At 45.3% G+C, this 18415-nt stretch overlaps 1 protein-coding gene across 9 annotated transcripts in view; it reads left to right on the plus strand.

Annotated features, from left to right (window-relative positions):
* Positions 1–2961: 2961 nt before the first annotated feature.
* Positions 2962–18415, plus strand: part of FN1 (fibronectin 1) — a 79791-nt gene continuing 64337 nt past the window's right edge. For all 9 annotated transcript variants that reach the window (XM_044431718.1, XM_044431719.1, XM_044431720.1 and 6 more), the window contains exons 1-9: positions 2962–3076; positions 3208–3370; positions 5923–6051; positions 8083–8220; positions 9004–9135; positions 10029–10166; positions 14212–14370; positions 15136–15327; positions 15989–16168. In XM_044431718.1, the coding sequence (XP_044287653.1) occupies positions 3217–3370; positions 5923–6051; positions 8083–8220; positions 9004–9135; positions 10029–10166; positions 14212–14370; positions 15136–15327; positions 15989–16168 (1222 nt within the window). In that variant the 5' untranslated portion in view covers positions 2962–3076; positions 3208–3216. The remainder of the gene's footprint in view (positions 3077–3207; positions 3371–5922; positions 6052–8082; positions 8221–9003; positions 9136–10028; positions 10167–14211; positions 14371–15135; positions 15328–15988; positions 16169–18415) is intronic.

Consider the following 18415-nt stretch of genomic DNA (forward strand, 5'->3'; position numbering starts at 1 on the left):
CTCAAGCCTCGCATGTAGACTTTTATCAAATCATTTTATATGAAAATCTCCCTGAAAGGATTGTTTGACATTTTAGTGCTGAAAACTGGGACCAAACTAGATCTTTAGAGAGAACAAGAGAGCAGGCGTCCACATTCTGTTGCTGAATAGTCCATGAGCGCTTTACCGTGCCTACTTTTAATTGATTCTGATTCACTTCTAATCTTTTTAAAACTTGTAAAGTACACAGCTACACATTCTGTTCATTTCTTAGCAACAGCAGGAAGAATTTAATAAAAATGTTTTAAAGTAATTAATGCTCCTCCAGCCACTTTAGCCACCTTGACTGCCATGTTCTTGATAGAGAATCAGAGCAAAGATCAGATCAGATCAAATCAAAACTGGACTACTAGACAGTAGCAGGTACATTTTCAATACTGATATATTTTCCTATTGAATTCCTTCCCCACAAGGAAGGAGCGAGCTTTCTTTTTTCAAAAGAGCATTTAATTTTGAATTAAAGGTGCAGTGCATATTTATCTTTAGTCTACATGTCTGTTTTGGCAGATATTACAGATGATGCCATATTTGGCAAAAACAAGTGGAAATGATTTTATTAGGACAAATAAAATATTGGAAAGGATTTTGACAATTATTTTATCCCCCATTCAACAAGTTTAAATGTCACTCACTTGACCATTTTATTTACTCACTGCACTGACCAGGACATATCAAAATCCCAGTTCTCTTATTTATAAAATGGGAATAAAAAAGAGAGTTTGAACTGAGGGGTGGTAACAGAGCAGGAGTCTTGGAAATTTAATAGCATCCTAAAAATGGCATGTTAGAAATCTGTTCTGATCATTTATGTTGTTGCTATTCAAAACAATGAATTACAAGTGCTTGGGCAATTACTTTTTCAACAACCTTTTAAAAGTAGACAATAAAGTTCTCGAAGGTTACTTATTATGGGGACGGAAATATGAGGGGGGGATTTCTCTTGGTTTCCTGCACAACCCAGGCATTCTACATAATGAAGAATGCTAGGTAACTCAAAGTTTGCATTACTTTTAAGACCAACTAAACCAGTAATAGCTATTTTACATAGTTCATTCATATCCATTAACAATAATGTGATAAGGATTGAATGGAAGACAAATTTGCTAACTTTCATTGAGAAATTATTAGTGGCATCAGTGGCCATAAATAGACAACTGACTATGTTTGGTTCATACAAATGAATCAGCAAAAAAATTAGGAACTTGTACAGCCTGGTGGATGTTGGGCTTCACTGTGCATGTCATTAACTCAAGGCTTCTTGTCACACTATATAAACTTTTTAAAATATTACATTAACGGTTCAAACCAGTTACTTTGTTTGACACTAAGAAAGTCGTGTGTACAATAAGTAACGGTAAAATGCAATGTATCTAATCCACAGGTTTCAAGAGAAAATTAAATTAAAGCCAATGATCCTGCAGCAGCATTTTGTTCATTATGTATTTTTGAAGGGAAATTCATTTTTTTGATGTGCTCTTCAAGGAATAATATCAAAATTCTGCAAAAGGATTATAACAACCTGTTTTTCTTGTTTCACAGACTTTAAGGTTACATGTGGAATAATATAGTATGAACAAGCTGATCTTATGTAAGTTTATACAATTCATTTCAATATAGTTTATCCCCAGGAAGTACTGCAGCTTATGAAAAATTTTCAGATTTCAGAACTTTCCTATCTATTGCCTTTAGTTTTCCCTTTCATTTCATTTCTTGCCCCTAACCTCAACTTCAACTATGGTCTACACTAGCCCACAAAAATTGTAACATAATAAATGTATTAGTCATTGAGGTGCCACAACACTTTTGGTTCTTTTAATTTTTATTGGTTCCAAAATTAATGGTCAATTTTTTATTAGGACCAACCAAAACACACAAAATTGTAGGCAAGTTTTCTGGATCTCTGGATTGGGCAAAAAGTTGCAAAAACCAGGTCTGGCCATGGGCAAACTAAGTATGATTTGTGACCTCTCTTGAGCCACTAGTGTTGAAACATAAATTGTTAAATTGTTGGAGTGTGTTAATAATGCTTATTTTTTTATTTTTCATCCCAAAATCAATGAACAGTTGTTTGAAACAGCTTCATGAGTGTTTCTTCCCGTCCTCACTGAACCCTGAACCTTTCCTTCAACACTGGCCTAAAACTTTTCAAACTTCTGTTCAAGCTTGTCCGTATTCCAAATTGTGGATTTTGTTTTGAAGCTTTTCTATTCAGCTATCCATTCCACATTCTCAACAAGAGAATGTCGAGGGTGGAAAAAGGCAGCACAGAAGGAGAGGCAACCAGGGCAGAACGGACTATGGAAAAGCACACAAGACAGCGACAGAGTCTTGAACGAATGTACTTCTGTAAGGGGGAGGGGGACATTAGTCAGAATTAAGCACTGTTGAGACTGCAGTCCTATGCACAGGACTTTGGTAACACTCCCCCAGAGAATGCTGTGGGACTTACTTCTGAACAAGCGTTATGAATGCATTGCATATTCCAGCGATTGCTATGAGTGGTTAATGATGTACTTGACTCTTTTCCTATCGGGGCGTGACCGTGTCAAATTTTGGCAGGATTGCGCGCTTCACCTTTCTGGCTCTAAGAAGCGATGAGGTTGGGCTTCCGTAAACCTCGGAGCCTTTTCTTGCCCTACCCGCGCCCCGCGCTCGAAGCCTGGGAGGTCCCTATGCGGCCGGTTGGCTGCCATCCCCAAGGTGTCCCCTGCCTTGCAGGAAGCGAACCCCCGCTCCTGCCCGCAGAACCCCTCTAACTCCCGGCCCGTCTAAAGGGCATCTTTTGTTTGGCGTGGAATGCCACTCCCCGTGACGTCATCAGCCGGCCGGGCCAATTGGAGAGCCGCTGGCCGTTCCAAAAGGGGTGTCCCCGGTGAGCCCCTCCTCTTCGGAGTGCTCCCTCGCTTCTTTGCCTTGGCCTCGGCGGGGGGCCCCTGGCGCCAGGAGCCCTATATAAGCCCCCTCGGCGCCGGCGATCTGCCCTTCTCGCAAGCGGGTAGGTTTGCGCGCGACGAGGAGGAGCAACAGCAGAAGCGCGGTAAGGGACGCGGCGGGCGCGCTCTTTTGTCCATCCCGCTGTTCGCGGAGAGCAGCTCAATGAAGCGGCTTTGCCTCCAGCTTGCCAAGTGAAGGGCAGCTTTTGTTAAGCCCTGTTTGTTTTCCCCGCAGCTCTCGAAGATGCCCCGCAGCCCGCCGAAGCGGCTGTTTCTCGTGCTGCTGACCCTCTGCCTGGGGGCAGGGGTCTGGGGCACGCCGCGCCAGAGGGAAAAGGCCAAAAGGCAAACCCAGCAGCACATCGTCCAACCTGCCGTGCCAGCCGGGCAGAGCAAACGTGAGTAGTGCTGGCCAGGGACGGTTTGCGAGGAGAGGGGCTGGGACGCAGCGGGGAGTAGGGAGCGCTGGAGGGGCCCTCAGATCTGGGCGCTCACGAAGAGCGAACCAGACTTTCGCAGGAGATAGAAAACTTGCAGCGGGCTGAGGGTTTTCTCACGGAACCTTCCAACTGTAGCTCTCTTGAGTCTGCACTGTGCTAAGAAAGGACTTTGGAAGATAGAACAACTTTGGGGATTTCGGGCGTCTCTCTCTTATGCCTGAGCAGCTTGGGAGAACATCCTAAATGTGCCTTCTTTAACGTCTTCTCCCGACCTGCCTATTCTAGTTCTGAACTGAAGAGAGGAGAAGGGAGAGAAAGAAAAGAGAAACCCGCAACCCCACGGTTGTAAGCGAGGTCCACCAGCACGACGCCCTGCGACGATGCTGTCTGTGACGGGGGTGGGGGGGGGGGTCTGCAGTAACGCGTCTCCACTAGAAGACAAAACATTTGGCAGTCCCGCCTCTGTCTGTGCTGAGGTGTGAATAAACCTTGGAGGAGTCCGATTACTTTTGCTAAAGTCTTTCGCCTACCGTTTTAAAAAAATGACTTCATCTAGCAAATTTATTTTGTTGCTTTGCAACCCACAGAAATTAAGAGAAAATCAATAACTGATGTAGAATGTGAGAAGGAGACAAATCCCCTGGAACACCTCTTCTGCCCAAAGGAAAGCGTGTGCAAGGGCGCTTCTAGTTAATCCCTCCCAGACTGGGAAGGGAAATTGAAGTGGGAGTTGCAGGGTGACATGAGGGAAAATTTTCCTGGCTGTTAACGCTGTGAAACAGTAGGGAAGTTTTCAAGTGGGCTGGTTTAACTTGCCCATGTGAGTATGGGTGAGGGGAAGTTAGTTGTTTAATCTAGTTATATCTCCCCTTTTTCCATGCAGTACAAAGTGGACTGGATAGAGTTTCCAGCCAGACTCTCATTCAGACAGTGAGCAAACCCAGACCTGACTAAGGCTGAAATCCTATTTCAGGATTAAGGGACTCCCATTGTATTCCTCTGGGCTCAAAGGATGGTCAAGTGATCTGAAGTAAAAGAGGGGAGGCCCATTTCCTGTGCCCAGCCCTCAGACCAGGAGAAGGGGTTGGCTTTTTCAAATATGTGGTTTTTCCTGGTCGATTTATATTTTTGTCATTTCCCTTCCCATCTCAATCAATAGAAAGGAAGATCCCTGCTTTAGGCTGCCATGATTGGAGCGCCTGTTAGAGAAATGAAGGGGCACTACATTCAGTGAACAGGGGGCTGCCAGATCCCGGGAATGCCCCATTCCTCGGCCTATTGCCATGCTGCAGAACTTTCCTCAGATACATTGGCTATTCTCTGGGCAGGCTGGCAGGCTCTTGGCCATGTGAGCTGCAGTTACTGCCTCCACCATTGCCTGGGGTTAGGATTGCTTTCTTACATCAAGTTCTCCATTTGGTAGTTCATGTATTTCCTGAACTAGTTTGCAGACTGAGGACCCAATAACAGCCTTCAAGGAGCACTATGCAAAACCTGCAGTCATGCCTCCAATACGCATTTTTGTTATACGGTCATATCTGTGCAATAAGGATAGTGCTTTTTATGGAAGGACGCTCAGTGATGCCATTTTCCTAAAAAGCAGGACCTGCTCTAAGCTTAGGTCTGCTGGGCTGTGCACTTCAGAACTTCTAAGAAGCCGGGGGGAAATTACTCAGCCAAACAGTGTTTCTGCATGAACTGTGGAGTAACTAGCCATACTTTATGTTCGTTATAATAAATACTTGGAATAGGCCACAGTAATAAAGCCAAATCATTTTTTCTTTTGAGTAAAAAAGCAAGCTTCATTTCAGGGTGCTTGGGAGAAGGTAATGAATTAGGTTTTAAGAGAAGGTATAGTAGTCTATAATTTGTATTACATTTATGTTTTATGCCAGATTATTGAAAAGAACTGATAATAAGATAAATAACAAATCTGATTTATATTGGTTTAAAATGCTGTTTGTGTTTAAAAAATAAAACAGGATTAATTTTCATCAGCTGTAGGAAGTGGCAGGACTATTCATGTAAAACTGTAGCTGGAGAAAATGCTTGGAAGAAAACTAAGTTTGCAGCCCTACCTTGGCAAGGATAAGCCTGCCTAGGAGTCAGAGCCAAGGAAGTTTCTCTCAGATCCTTTGGAGTCGTTCCACTGACTTGCATTAAACTTTGGATCAGGCCTCCTAACTGAGCAATCTTTTCCATCTGTTAAATTGTTGCTCCAGAATTTGAAACCTCCGGTGGTTCAATTTCTGTTCATTTAAAACGTGGTGAAAAAGAGACAGACAGTTTTGAAGTCAAACCCATTCCTGATTTCCATGCACCTTAAAGCCTCCATTCTCTCTCAGAGATTTCAGGATGTCAAAGGAATGCAGGGTCTGGAGCTAATGTATATTCCATGCATGCCTGGGCTAACCCCTGCCTCCCATGCCCCTTCCCCTTGCTTGGAGAACTGCTACTTGTGGTCTAGACAAGGAAATGTAATTCAACACTCCTTTCTGTTTCTTTCTCAGAGGGATGCTTTGACAATGGACAACACTATCAGATCAACCAGCAGTGGGAGCGCAGTTACTTGGGGCGTATTCTGGTCTGTACCTGCTATGGGGGCAGCAGAGGATTCAGCTGTGAAAGCAAGCCTGAGGGTAAGAGGTCTTTCCATTGCCTTCTGACAGAGCAGTCTCTAAAGAAAAAAGCTGTTGGCTGTTTTGCTGGAATTCATGCTGCTGGTGGGAAGAGCAGAGTGTCAGGAGCTGCCTTCATGAGGGAGGCCTCCAGAACAGGTCTGGTGGAAGGGCCCAGCTTCCTCCTGCCCGCTCCTGCAGCTCGGCCTGGAAGAGTTGTGAAGGTTTGGTGGGGCGGGGCATACTTTAGGGCATACAACCAGTCCACATGGAATGACCCAGACCCTCATGTTTTCTGATGAAAACTCAGATGGCACCCAGGAAATGTTTGACATTCCCTGTAAGTTGCAGAAGCATTTGTTGTGACAGGCAGCCCCCCTCTCGGGAAAGCTCTGTCCCTTGACTCCCTTTACAAAGGTGCTGCTTTGCCTCCTGTGTGTGGGGCAGCTTACATGGCTTCCAAGTGAGGATGTGGGACAAGATGGAGTTTCCGGGTGCAGAGCAGCATGCCTCTGCGGACCAGCTGCTGGGGCATAGAGTGGAAAAGGGCTGAGTCCAGCTCTAAGGTGTCTTAGAAGCAGCTGACCTGCCAGTGTTGGAAGCAGGACTCTAGACCAGATGAGGCCTTGGCCTGACCTGGCAGGGCTGCTCTTTCAATCGCAGATGCCAGATTCTTTGATTCAGAGCAGCAGTGTCTCAGAACATGTTAAGAATTGAATGATACATGCTGTGGAGAAATTGGATAGACAGAAGCTTTCCTCCCTCAGCCATAATACTAGAACCCAGGGTCATCCCATGAAGCTGGAGGGGAAGAGATTCAGGACAGATGAAAGGAAGTGCATATTCACACAGTGCCTAGTTAAACTATGGAATTTGCTGCCATGGGAAGTGGTAGTGGCCACTAGGTTGGACAGCTTTAAAATGGATTGGGGGATAATGTTCTCATTGGTGGCAACTAGTCCTGATGGCCACATGCTACTTGTGGCATCAGTGGCAGTGTGCCTGCGTGCAGAAGCTGCTGGGGAGCTTGACAGCAGGGCACTGTCACAGCCCCCCCGCTTGTGGGATCCTGCAGGTAGCTGGCTGGCCATCCTGTGAAGGGACTGCTGGGCCATCAGGTCCCATGATCAGATCCCACAGGGCTCCTCTCACATTCTTACGGTCTGAAAAGGACAAATACATACTATAAAAACTTTGGGGAAAGTGATACAGTTTTAAAAGAGAATGGAAAATATGGCAAAAGAGTAAAACTAACTTGGGCATTCTTACTTTGGAGAAAAGACTGGAGGGGTGAGGGAGGAAGAGAATATGCAGAAATTTTCACAAAGAATTCAAGGAGGAGAATGACTTTTAATGCCACAGAAGAAAACAAGCAGTCCTGGGTTCTAGCTAGAACCATAAAGATTATTAACAATGCAGTTCCATATAGGTTTACTCAGGAGTAAGCAACACTGCGTGCAATGAGACATACTCATGAGTTACAGAATTTCAGGTTAGTTTTAAAGGACTACAGCATATATTTGATTTCATTCATGAGATCTTTCTTATTGTAAAATTGATTAGGAAATAGAAAATTGTGCCAGAAAATTATACAGAAACACTCATGCAATTTTTAAGAGCAAAAGAGTCCTCTTAATTCAGTTCAAGTAAATACGTGACCAACAGCTCTCTGTATTTCTTGATCATGTGCAGTTTTCCTGTCTGGTCTTTCTCCTTGTTATGCCCGCTTGCAAACTCTTCCCTTTTCTTTGTACAGTTTTGCTTCCACTGCTCCCTACTTCCCTCGGCCTGCAGTCTCCTCAGCCTTCTGATGCTGTTTCTCTTGACCTTCCCTTGCTGTTTCCCTTCTAGTCTTCTTACCATCACCTTCTTAGCTCCTCAGGATCTAAGCAACAATGCCCCTGCTGGCCAGAGACCCTTTTGTCCAGCCAACTGCTGTCCTAGGCATTGTCACCACCAGCCTGGCACATGGTGGTAGGACATACCAAGGGGATAGAGAATCTGCAAGCTGCAAAGTCTGTTGTGGTGACATAGCCTTTTTTGCCCACTCAGAGGAAGAAACCTGCTACGACAAGCACACTGGAGGCACCTACCGAGTAGGGGAAACCTATGAGCGGCCCAAGGACTCCATGATCTGGGACTGTACCTGCATTGGAGCTGGTCGTGGCAGAATCAGCTGCACAATTGCAAGTATGTATTGGAGAGGTGCATTACAGAAATGCTCAGTGGCAGCAGTTGATATCTGCGCGCAGCAGTTGATATCTACCTGCTACAAAGGCGATGGGGTTTTGGGGTGGCAACCACATTAAGGCTGCAGGGCTTTAAAGAGTTTGTTAAGTGCAAAATCCACAGTTCAGCTAGAAACAGTTGAGAGAAGGCACAACATGCCCTCGCTGAAGAAAATAAACAAGCCACATTATTCACGATTACAACTACTGTGTGAATAGAAGCAAGTGGCTTTGTCTTTTCAATGTAAGGCAGTATTGCACCTCTGATGGAAGATGCCTTTGTAAAATCGACAAGGAAAGAGAAGGTTTATCACAAATATAAGGCATGCCAGATTAATAGGATTATGCTGAGTATGCTTCTGCAGTAATAGGAAATGCCACATTCTGGGCATTAGGAATAACTGACTGTGGAAGCAGCTCCAGCTCTCCCCTGGGAAGGGACCTTTAGAGAATTGCCAGTTTCACATCGCCACCTACCCTGTGAAGATGTGTCAGGTCTTGGAGATCCCTGAATTAGCTAAAGGTGTCTACATGGTCCTGTACCTTGATGCTCTTTTACAGGGAGTGCAGCAGTAGTTTAGAGGCAGAGTACATGCTTTGCATGCAGATGGTCCTAGATTTAATCTCTTGTAGCCACAAGGATCTGAGGTAGCAGCCCAGGAAACACCCAGGCAGAATAGGCAGTCCTGAGCTAGATGGGCCAGTAGCCTTGTTACAAGGTAGCAACCTGGGTTTATTTTTGCAGATCGTTGCCATGAAGGAGGTCAGTCCTACAAGATTGGCAATACCTGGCGCAGGCCTCATGAGACAGATGGCTACATGTTGGAATGTGTGTGTCTTGGCAATGGAAAGGGTGAATGGACTTGCAAACCAGTAGGTACGTATTGGTTTGTCTTTGATGTACCGGCGAGTGTTGGGGCCTGCGTTTTAAGTAGATGGAGCTCTTAGAGCAGACATTGGCCTTTTGATTCATTGTGACATAGGGTTTTTGTCACAATTATATATAATGGTTAGATGCTGTTTTTGAATAAGTTCTGAGTAGATTCTAATGCCCTTTGCTACTATGAAGCTGGTATACCAGTTAGGCCTAGTTGACACTGGGAAGATCAGCCTGCATCTGGAATGGACCCTTCCAAATGGCAGGTGAGGGCTCACATACAGGAATTAACCCCTCCACATTAAAACAAAACAGGCAGAACAAAAACCTAGCTAACTAACATAAAAGGGAAAAGTGCTCTGATTAAGCCTTCCCTATCAAATAGTTTTTTGCTTGAGGCAATAACTTTTTGTATGAAGTCACATGGCACAATTGCCACATCTGTAATATGAAGTGGTACATCCCAGATACAAGTTTGCCCCCTCTGTAAGACCTGAGCATATTGATTGGTATCTTACCATTTATTGATATTTACAGCATTCAGCTGCCAATCCATAACGTGAAGTTCTGTGGATGGCTTATGGTAAATTGGTAAATAAAGCTTTAAAAAAAACCCTCACAAGTTATAGAATAGAGTGTAAAACCATAAAGTCAAGCCTCACAGCAGCATAAAAACTAAGAACAGATTTCAGAACTGAGATGCTGAGGCGACATGTACCTATCAGACCCCCAGATGCTGTTTTTTATCCAACCCATTTATTAGTACTTTTGTGGCAGAAATGATTGAAGTGATTCCTCCCCCCCCCCATTTAAGGAAATCTGGTTTCATCTTTCTTTAATGAAATCCTGTGACTAAAGCAAGAGCATCCTGTCCTTTGTGTCCATTCCTGTAGCTGAACGGTGCTACGATAATGCTGCTGGGACATCCTATGTCGTTGGAGAGATCTGGGAGAAGCCCTACCAAGGCTGGATGATGGTGGATTGCACTTGCTTAGGAGAAGGCAATGGACGCATTACCTGCAGCTCCAGAAGTGGGTATCGTGGCAGAGCCTGGCATGAGTGCGCTTTGTGTGTGTTGCCGCGTTTCTTGTCCTCAGAATACACAGAGTTTCCTGGGATTAAGCCATGGTGGGAATGCTTCTAAATGGATATGTCTAGGACTGTGCACCAGTCCTTGGTGTATTGGTTAAAGGTTTGTCCTGCGGGTCTTACTCCTATGTAAGGCAGCAGTGCATGCTTTAGGTGGGATCTTTTATGCTGCTCTGAGCATTGTTTTGTTGCTGTTCAGTGCTAACTTTGTGTTGCCTTGCTTGCTCTGTGCGTGCATTTCCTGCTGGGAGTAGGTGGCCCCTCCCTGCTTCCCTTCATCAGGAAGCCTGAATTCGGCTTTCTGATTGGCTTTGGGATTTTTGTTTTGTTTTGCTTTTTGAGAAGATGGAAATAGATCTGTGGGTTTCAGAAGCAACTGAGGTGCCCCTCAGATGCCAGCTCCCAGAGACTGTCACTCCATCATCATCAGATGATGATTTTAGTGCAGCCTTCTTAGTCAAAGCCTTCCAGATGTGTTTAACTACAATTCCCATATTCCTTGGCCATCTGATAGGAGTGATTGTGCAACATTTGGAGGGTACCAGGTTAGGGAAGACTAGAGAATTTTATCTTGATATGAACCGCCTAGAATACTTCAGCTACAGGCGGTGTAGAAATGAAATAAATTAAATAAAAAAATTGTTGTTCAATGCTAGTGTTACATGCATTATTTATTTATTTAATTATTTGTATCCTGCCTTTTTTCCTGTAAGGAACCCAAGGCAGCTTACATAATCCTCCTCCTCCTCCTCCTCCTCCTCCTCTGCATTGTATCTGCACAGCAACTCGGTGAGGTAGGTCAGGCTTAGAGTCAGTGGCTTGCCCCAAGTCCTCTAGTGAGCTTCCTAGTGGAGTGGAGACAAGAACCCAGGTCTCCTGCATTTCAGCCCTGCACTGTAAGTGGTGCACCACAATGGCTCTATCAAATGGTTTAAAAACAGTATAAACAAAGTACTGGCAGAAAAGTAAGTGACAAAGGAGCTTGTTGAATTGGAATTTACTCTGTAGACCCTGGCTTGATTGGAACAACTGGGGAACACATGGGGCCCTGTCAATTTGGAATGGGGCACAGGCAGCTGCTATGCAGAGGAGTGGGAAAAGATTCTTCCTTCCTGAAATTTAATTACTTTACGATCTAAACCCAGTTTTCAGTGAGTCATTCTGTGGTCTGTCTCTCATTGCTCAGGAAGGTCCCCTGACCTTCCAGAGAGGCTTTAGGGGGTGAGGCAAGTGACTGGGTGATGGAGGGGGTGGGAAATTTTCCTTTTGTGTTTATTTGAAATGTCCACTGTTACTTGCTAATCAGCATTTAGATAGGCAGTCCCATGGAGTGGTGGGGGCGTGGGGTTGTAACAATGCTGCAATGAAGTAGTTGAATTTAGATATAGATTAAGAAACCCATTTATATAGTTAGGGACCACTTTTATTCTGGAATTTGCAGCAGAAAACATTACAGTAAAAGCTTCCTTAAAAAAAATGAATAAAAGTGACCTGAAAATGCAATCACTGTCTAAATAGAATCATGCAGTTAGAAGGGACCTAACAGGCCATCTGGTTCAGCCACCTGCTCAGTGCAGGACTCAAGTTACCCATCCAGACTTCTACCAAGCCTGATCCTGCTTAGCTTTCAAGATTAGGCAGGATCAGGCACTTCAGGCTATATGTAAAACCTGTTTAATCTGGTCTGGGAAATAGCTAGTCCTTCAAACCATTTGTTGGGTAGGTTTTGAAAACGTCTTTAGCCTTAAGTTGATATAGACTAATTCCTCAAAGTATGTTTTAAATTAAATTTTAAATGAAAAAAGAGAAGAATTTGTTTATACTTTCACTCTGACCTGAAACTTGCGGTAGAAAAATACTGCTCAGTGTCAAATGGGAAAGGTAGGGATGTATACAATGTTTGCAAGTACTTGAAAAAAGACAGGATCACATGGTTTGATACTGATGATGCATTTCATTATGTGGCTCAGAAATGTGTTGTTAAATATTCCAATATTTTTCTAGATATTAACGAACTCTGCTCTGTGAATCTGAAATGAAAACGATGAATCTAATACTACCAATGGTAGAGAAAGAACAGCTTCATTTGCCAGGGCTGCCCCATAAATCTTCCCAACAGCCTCATTTCTGTTCCTCTTATATGTACTGCTCCCCAGGGTCATAATTATGCTGGCTGAGAGTTGCTTGTTGATGACATTTATTTAATTTATGTGTGGACTGGGACGCCACTCCTGATCTTAAGTCGGGCACCCTCTCTGCAGACTATATCTTGTCCATACAGTAGTATAGATTTGGTCCACCACTCACAATGCCTAAATATATTTTTGGGTGATGGAGGCAGGGATGCTTAATACAGCCCCTCTGAAACCTTCCTGTATCTTGCTGATTCCTGGGGGTAGCACCTCAACAAGCTATCCCCGCCCTCGTTATTCTGTTCTTTTTTTTACTGTTTAGAATAATAAGGTCCTGAAAACATCCTGATTTAGCTGCAGTCCTAATTGCACTTGCTAGAAAGTAAGACCCATGGAGTCCTGGGTCACTTACAGCTTGGATAAACATGCTTAGGATTGCCCTGTTAGAAAGCAGGCCTTTTCAGTTAAGTTTCTCTGTCCCTTTTTATGAACACTGTGGTTGCTGGCATGAAAGGATGGAGATTCCCCGGTTTAAATGGAAACAGCTGTGAGCCAGTCAGAAGAAACCGCTAGGTTTTGTTCCCATGCAAGATCCATTTGTAGGAGACCTTGTTCCTAGCTTTGAGTGTTTCGAAAGCTTTTTCCCACTGTGCTCATTCATAGGCACACATGTATGTACGCACACACACATGCACCGTTTGAAGTTGCAGACTAGTTTCCTGGCAAACCCACAAGGATTCCTTCAATCTGATCTCATGGCTTTCTCGAGTACTTCCCACATGTTAGCTTTAGTGGTCCAAGCGCAGTGCTGAGTAACCATTTGGAGTGATTCTGAGGTCTCCTTCCACCACAGCCAATGACAAGAAATGGGAGAAGTTCCCAAACTCCCACTTCGCGGGGGGGGGGGGGGCGTTCCAGCTGTTCAGCACAGGAAGGAGACAGGAAGCACTCAGCTCAGGTGACTTCTTTTCCAGGGAGACTGTGTGAATGGTGAGGTGGGTAGGATCTCAGGAGCTGGTTGCATTAACAGGTGTGGGGGTAATTGTGTGGGCTTGAGAAAGTCTTGGAACATCCTGCAGAAGGAGTCAAAGGACAGCCCAAGAGTATAGCCTGAAATCTCAACTAGAGGACATTCTTACGGCTTCATCCTGTATTGAGGGTGAAAGCATTTCATATTTATCCCGGGTCAGGTGCATCCTTCCATTCAGTTGCTGCTGTGTTCATCTTCCCCCACCTCACTTAACTGTAATTTGCAGCATAATTTCTGCTCTTTCAGAAGAATTACTAAAACCTGATCCTACATGTGTGAATGCATCCCTCTTATTTTTGGAAGCTAGTTCCAGGAGAATGCAACCTTGATCTAGTTGGTCCAGAACTTGATAGACATTGTGACTGTGCATTCTCTAGACCTAAGTAATCACTCCAGGAATTGGCATGTATCATGGCATTCCAAAGAGGCATTTAATATAGTATTTGTACATGCTTCTAGGGGGAAAGATTTGCCTCCACTGTATTGTCCATGCTGCAGCAAGGCTTGTGCAAGACTGTACCTGGAAGACCTGAGATTAAAATCCCACTCCTGCCACTGGACAATTTACCTCACAGCTCTTACTCGCCATCTGAAAAATCAGTATAGCATGTGTCACACACAGCTGCTATGAAAGCAAGCAAGTTAAGATTGATGTGCTCTAAAAGATGAATGATGAATTCAGTTCCATTTAAGACCCAAATGACTGTATGAATGGTAAAGTACTTCTACTAGTTCAAGTAAACCAACATGTCTGGAGCGCATCAACTGCTGAAATTACTTCTTTTTGAGCCCCCAGCTTTATGTATTTCTCCCCTTCTTTTACAGACAGGTGCAATGATCAGGACACCAAGACATCCTACAGAATTGGAGACACGTGGAGTAAGAAAGACAGCAGAGGAAACCTGCTTCAGTGCATCTGCACAGGGAATGGCAGAGGGGAATGGAAATGTGAGAGGCATTCATCCCTGCAGGCCACAAGCATAGGTAAGCAAGACAGCTGGCTGTGCTCGTGACACCCGCGTGTCACTTCAGCATCACCCCCCTCCCCTGGCGTGCCACGGGGCTCGTGCCTGGAATTCTGGGACTCCAAATTAGTTACAGTCCCCTTCCCCAAGAAGCCACGCACACTTGCTGGATCGGAAGGCGCTAGTTAGGGCAGGGAGCCTCTTTCAGCCCGAGGGCTAAGTTCAGCCTCGCAGAAGCTCTTGGCAACCGGATTCCAGGGGTGTATAGTGCTGAATGCCCCCAAATGCCAGCACATAGTAGCTCTTACTGCCAGTGGCTAAGCTACAGGAGAGGGTGGCAGGCCCATAGCAGTGAGAACTGTGAGCAAAGCTTTGCTGGAATTGTTTGCCCCACACTGTTGCCTTTTGCCCAGCCCCTTTGATCCCCACTTCCCAACGGCCTGTGTCCCCTTATTGCTTCTGCTACTATGTCACAAGTAACTGTCTTGTGACATAGCTGGTGGGGGAAAGAAATCGGCATCTAAAACTGACTGTGAAGTTTTGCTAAGTGATAGGTAATTTGGTGAAGTTTCTCAGAGAATATGTCATTTTATCTAGTGTTTGGCATGATTCTTAGACTATTTTAGAATGTTATTTTCTCATTATAAATCCTGCATATGTAATTGAGTCATTAAAGAATCCTGAAGAGTACTTAACTGCCCAAAATGTATTTAAGCAAGCAACAACCCTCATCTTCCATACTGACTGCTGTAGCGTTTGAGAGGTCTTATGTTTCCTGCTGCAGGAACTGCATCTGCGACCATCACAGACATACGAACCGCACTCTTCCAGCCTCAGCCGCAGCCCGCTCCCTATGGGCACTGTGTAACTGACAACGGGATGGTGTATGCCCCGGGAATGCAGTGGCTCAAGACACAGGGAAGCCAGCATATGCTTTGCACTTGTGTGGGCAATGGAGTCAGCTGCCAGGAAACGGGTATGAGGCACCTTTATGATCCTTGGTATATAAAAGGAAAGGAAGGACCCTGGGCTAAACATACAGATACACAGACATGCTCCTTGCTGAATCAGGATGGTTTCTGTAGACCAGCGAAATACAGCTCAGGAGCATGGATCTGTTTGTTGTTCTGTTGTTCTACTGCCACTGCACTTCTGCCCCATGCACCAGAAGTGATCTGACTTGTGTCGAGGAGAGCGTTGGTGGCCTCGTTGTTGGGTCGATCTGGCCTCTGATCGGGTGTGACTCGGCCTACAGTTCACCATCTGCCTAAGAGTGGCATTGCTTGTGCTATTTCCGTGGGCCAAGAACATCTGATATTGGAGGCACCTGAAGTCTCCCTGTCCAAGCACCTCACCTGCTGAGAGGGGGATGCGCAGGAGACTCCTCTGGGATGCTGCCGCCACTGCCTGCCAGCCTGGAGCTCTGGTGCTCTTGAGCTCAGTGCTGTGAAGGTGCCTTGGTGGGACTGGCCCTGGGATCACGCGTCTCTCTCCCTCCAGGACAGCCCAGCCACTTGCCAGCATATAGCATTGTGTACTATGTAAATGCTAGGGATTTAGCTCCAAGTTGCCTGATATGGAACATGTATGTAATTAGATGGCGGGATCTTGATACCGTGTTCTGTTCTGCTTTGAAGTGGTGACCCAGTTCTATGGTGGCAATTCCAACGGAGAACCTTGTGTCTTTCCATTCACCTACAATGACAGAACTTTCTACTCATGTACTACTGAAGGCCGTACTGATGGGACACTCTGGTGCAGCACAACCTCAAACTTTGATAAGGAAGGCAGATACTCCTTCTGTACAGAACAAAATGGTAAACTTTTCAAAATAGATACTATTTGGAGAGAAATATGCTGTGGATTTTAGGAGGCTAGGAGAACTACAATGGAGGCACAATGTTATTAACTGTAATTTGGCATTGCTCCATTAAACTCCATGGTTTGGGCCTTTTATGTGGGGTGTGATGGGATGAAGTGCAAGAAATAAAATCTGCAAAGGCATTCTGGGCATGACGAAAGGAGTAGATAGTCCTATCGGAGAGCCAATTCAGTGCAGTACAGCATTTTTAATTTTTTAATACAGGACTAGGTTCCAGTCTTGGTTCAGCTGCAGCCTTCCAGATAGTCATGGGCAAGTTATTCATTCTGTGTGCTTTGTTCAAAATGCAAATAGCAGTAACACAAGATGCCACTTTCTCAGTCCTTGCTCAAGCCATGGGTAGGGTATGATATATATCCAGATACCAGTGCAGTCCTATACATATCTACTCAGAAGTAAGTGCTACTGAATTTTATAGTACTAACTCCCAGGTAAGGGTGCACCGGATTGCAGCCTAAGTGAATCTCCCCACCTTACCTCCATTTTAACGTTTCAAAATAGTTTTTCCTGGGCTGCCTTTTCTAACATACTGGACAGATTTGTATGGCATGCTAAACCCCAGGGACCTAGACCCATGCACTGGAGGTGAAAGCCCCCTGTGCCTGGCAGATGACCGGGCACAGAGAGAGGATGTACCCATCTCCCCCTCATTCTTCTGAAGTATCCCAGGGGATGCTGCAGCAGCAGCAAGCACTGGGGGAGCAGATGCACACTGGCAGCAGCTTCTGCTGTCCTCTGTTTCCCCTACGCTCTTCTGCTGATGATGCCGATGCTAGCAGAGTAGGATTGCTTGTGGGCAGCCCCACTCTGCTGGCATCAGCAGCAGCGTGAGTGGGGAAGCCGGGGAGGGGCTGCCTTTGAACAATCCCATTCCCTCTCCAGCTTCAGCAGGAGCATGGGCATGGCTGGCTTTCGTCAGCCAGATCTCCTGGGCTACAGCTGCAGTGCTTTCTTGCCACTCTGTCCAAGAGACTCTCTTAACTTTGGGTTTGACCATGACTTAACATGTTGTCCCTAGAACAAGCCATGGGTGGGTGCAGTGGTTTCTAAACCACCCCAGGGTGTCTTGTAAAGCACCCCTAAGGAAGTATGTTGAGTTCAGATAACACACTAACCCCCAGTGGCTTATAAACCAAGGTGGGTAATTATGTCACACAAACCCACTTGTTGGTGCAAAGCCCTGGGGAGCCTGCACAGCTAGGGGTCAATTTTGCAGTTAACGCATGGGAAAAATGCATTGATCACCAAGAATTGGAATGCTAGGGCCTTACTCAGTGCTGAGAGGGGTGTGCTTGTCTGAGATGATTACATGGACATAGATCTGGTAGCCCAGACAAAACAACTTTATCCAGACCCCTGTTTTTTCTGAATGTGTCTGTCTGGATTTTTTTTGCTTTAGTCCAGCAGGGCTGATGTCCATATTAGGCTTGGGGAAAGATGCCTCCTGAGCCTGATCAGTGCAATGTTCTGATGTCACTTGCTGGATCGTGACTCCCAGCCAGGACGCCATATATAGCCGCAGTCGGACCTCGCTTCTGCGAATGGGTTCCGCAGCCCTTCCTCCCAAAGCATTTGGCTTTGTGGGACATGGGCAGAGGGATTTGCCGTGAGGCAGGGCTCTCTCTGTGTTACCTAATCAAAGCAGAAAGTGCAACCCAAATCATGTCTCGGTAGTGCTTTCTTTTTACTTGATTAGTTTGTTAAATGGAAGGAATGCACCCAGCAGCACTTAAGAAGCTCAGATCAGGGATTCTTGTGAAATTCTCTATCTGATTCCCCCCCCCCCCGCCCCATATTTGGAGGTTCTGAATCACTTGATCATGTTGTGTTGCAGTTTTTCACTTATATTACAGTGCCTTTAGCTTTTGGTAGCTTTGGGCAAAAATCCAGGCCTGTTGCAAGAATATTGCACCTGCTTTTATCCAGCTTTGATGTTTTTTTAAAGAATGTGCTTCCTTTAGCTACTGGGAGTGGCACTGATTATACCGTTGTGATGTAAAGGGCCTCATGAACGAGGGAAAAGAAATCCTTTAAATAGAACCATATAAGCACATGTCACTGGCTATATAAAACTGCTGGGTTGTAATTTGGGGCGTGTGTTAGGGACTTCTCTCGAGGCTGACAGAGCGCTTCTGCTCTCAGGCAACCTGCCTCTTGCCAGCCCCCCGATTTTTCATTAAAT

The sequence above is a fragment of the Varanus komodoensis genome, unplaced genomic scaffold, assembly GCF_004798865.1.
Source record: "Varanus komodoensis strain SLA01 unplaced genomic scaffold, ASM479886v1 scaffold23, whole genome shotgun sequence".
NCBI lineage: Eukaryota > Metazoa > Chordata > Lepidosauria > Squamata > Varanidae > Varanus > Varanus komodoensis.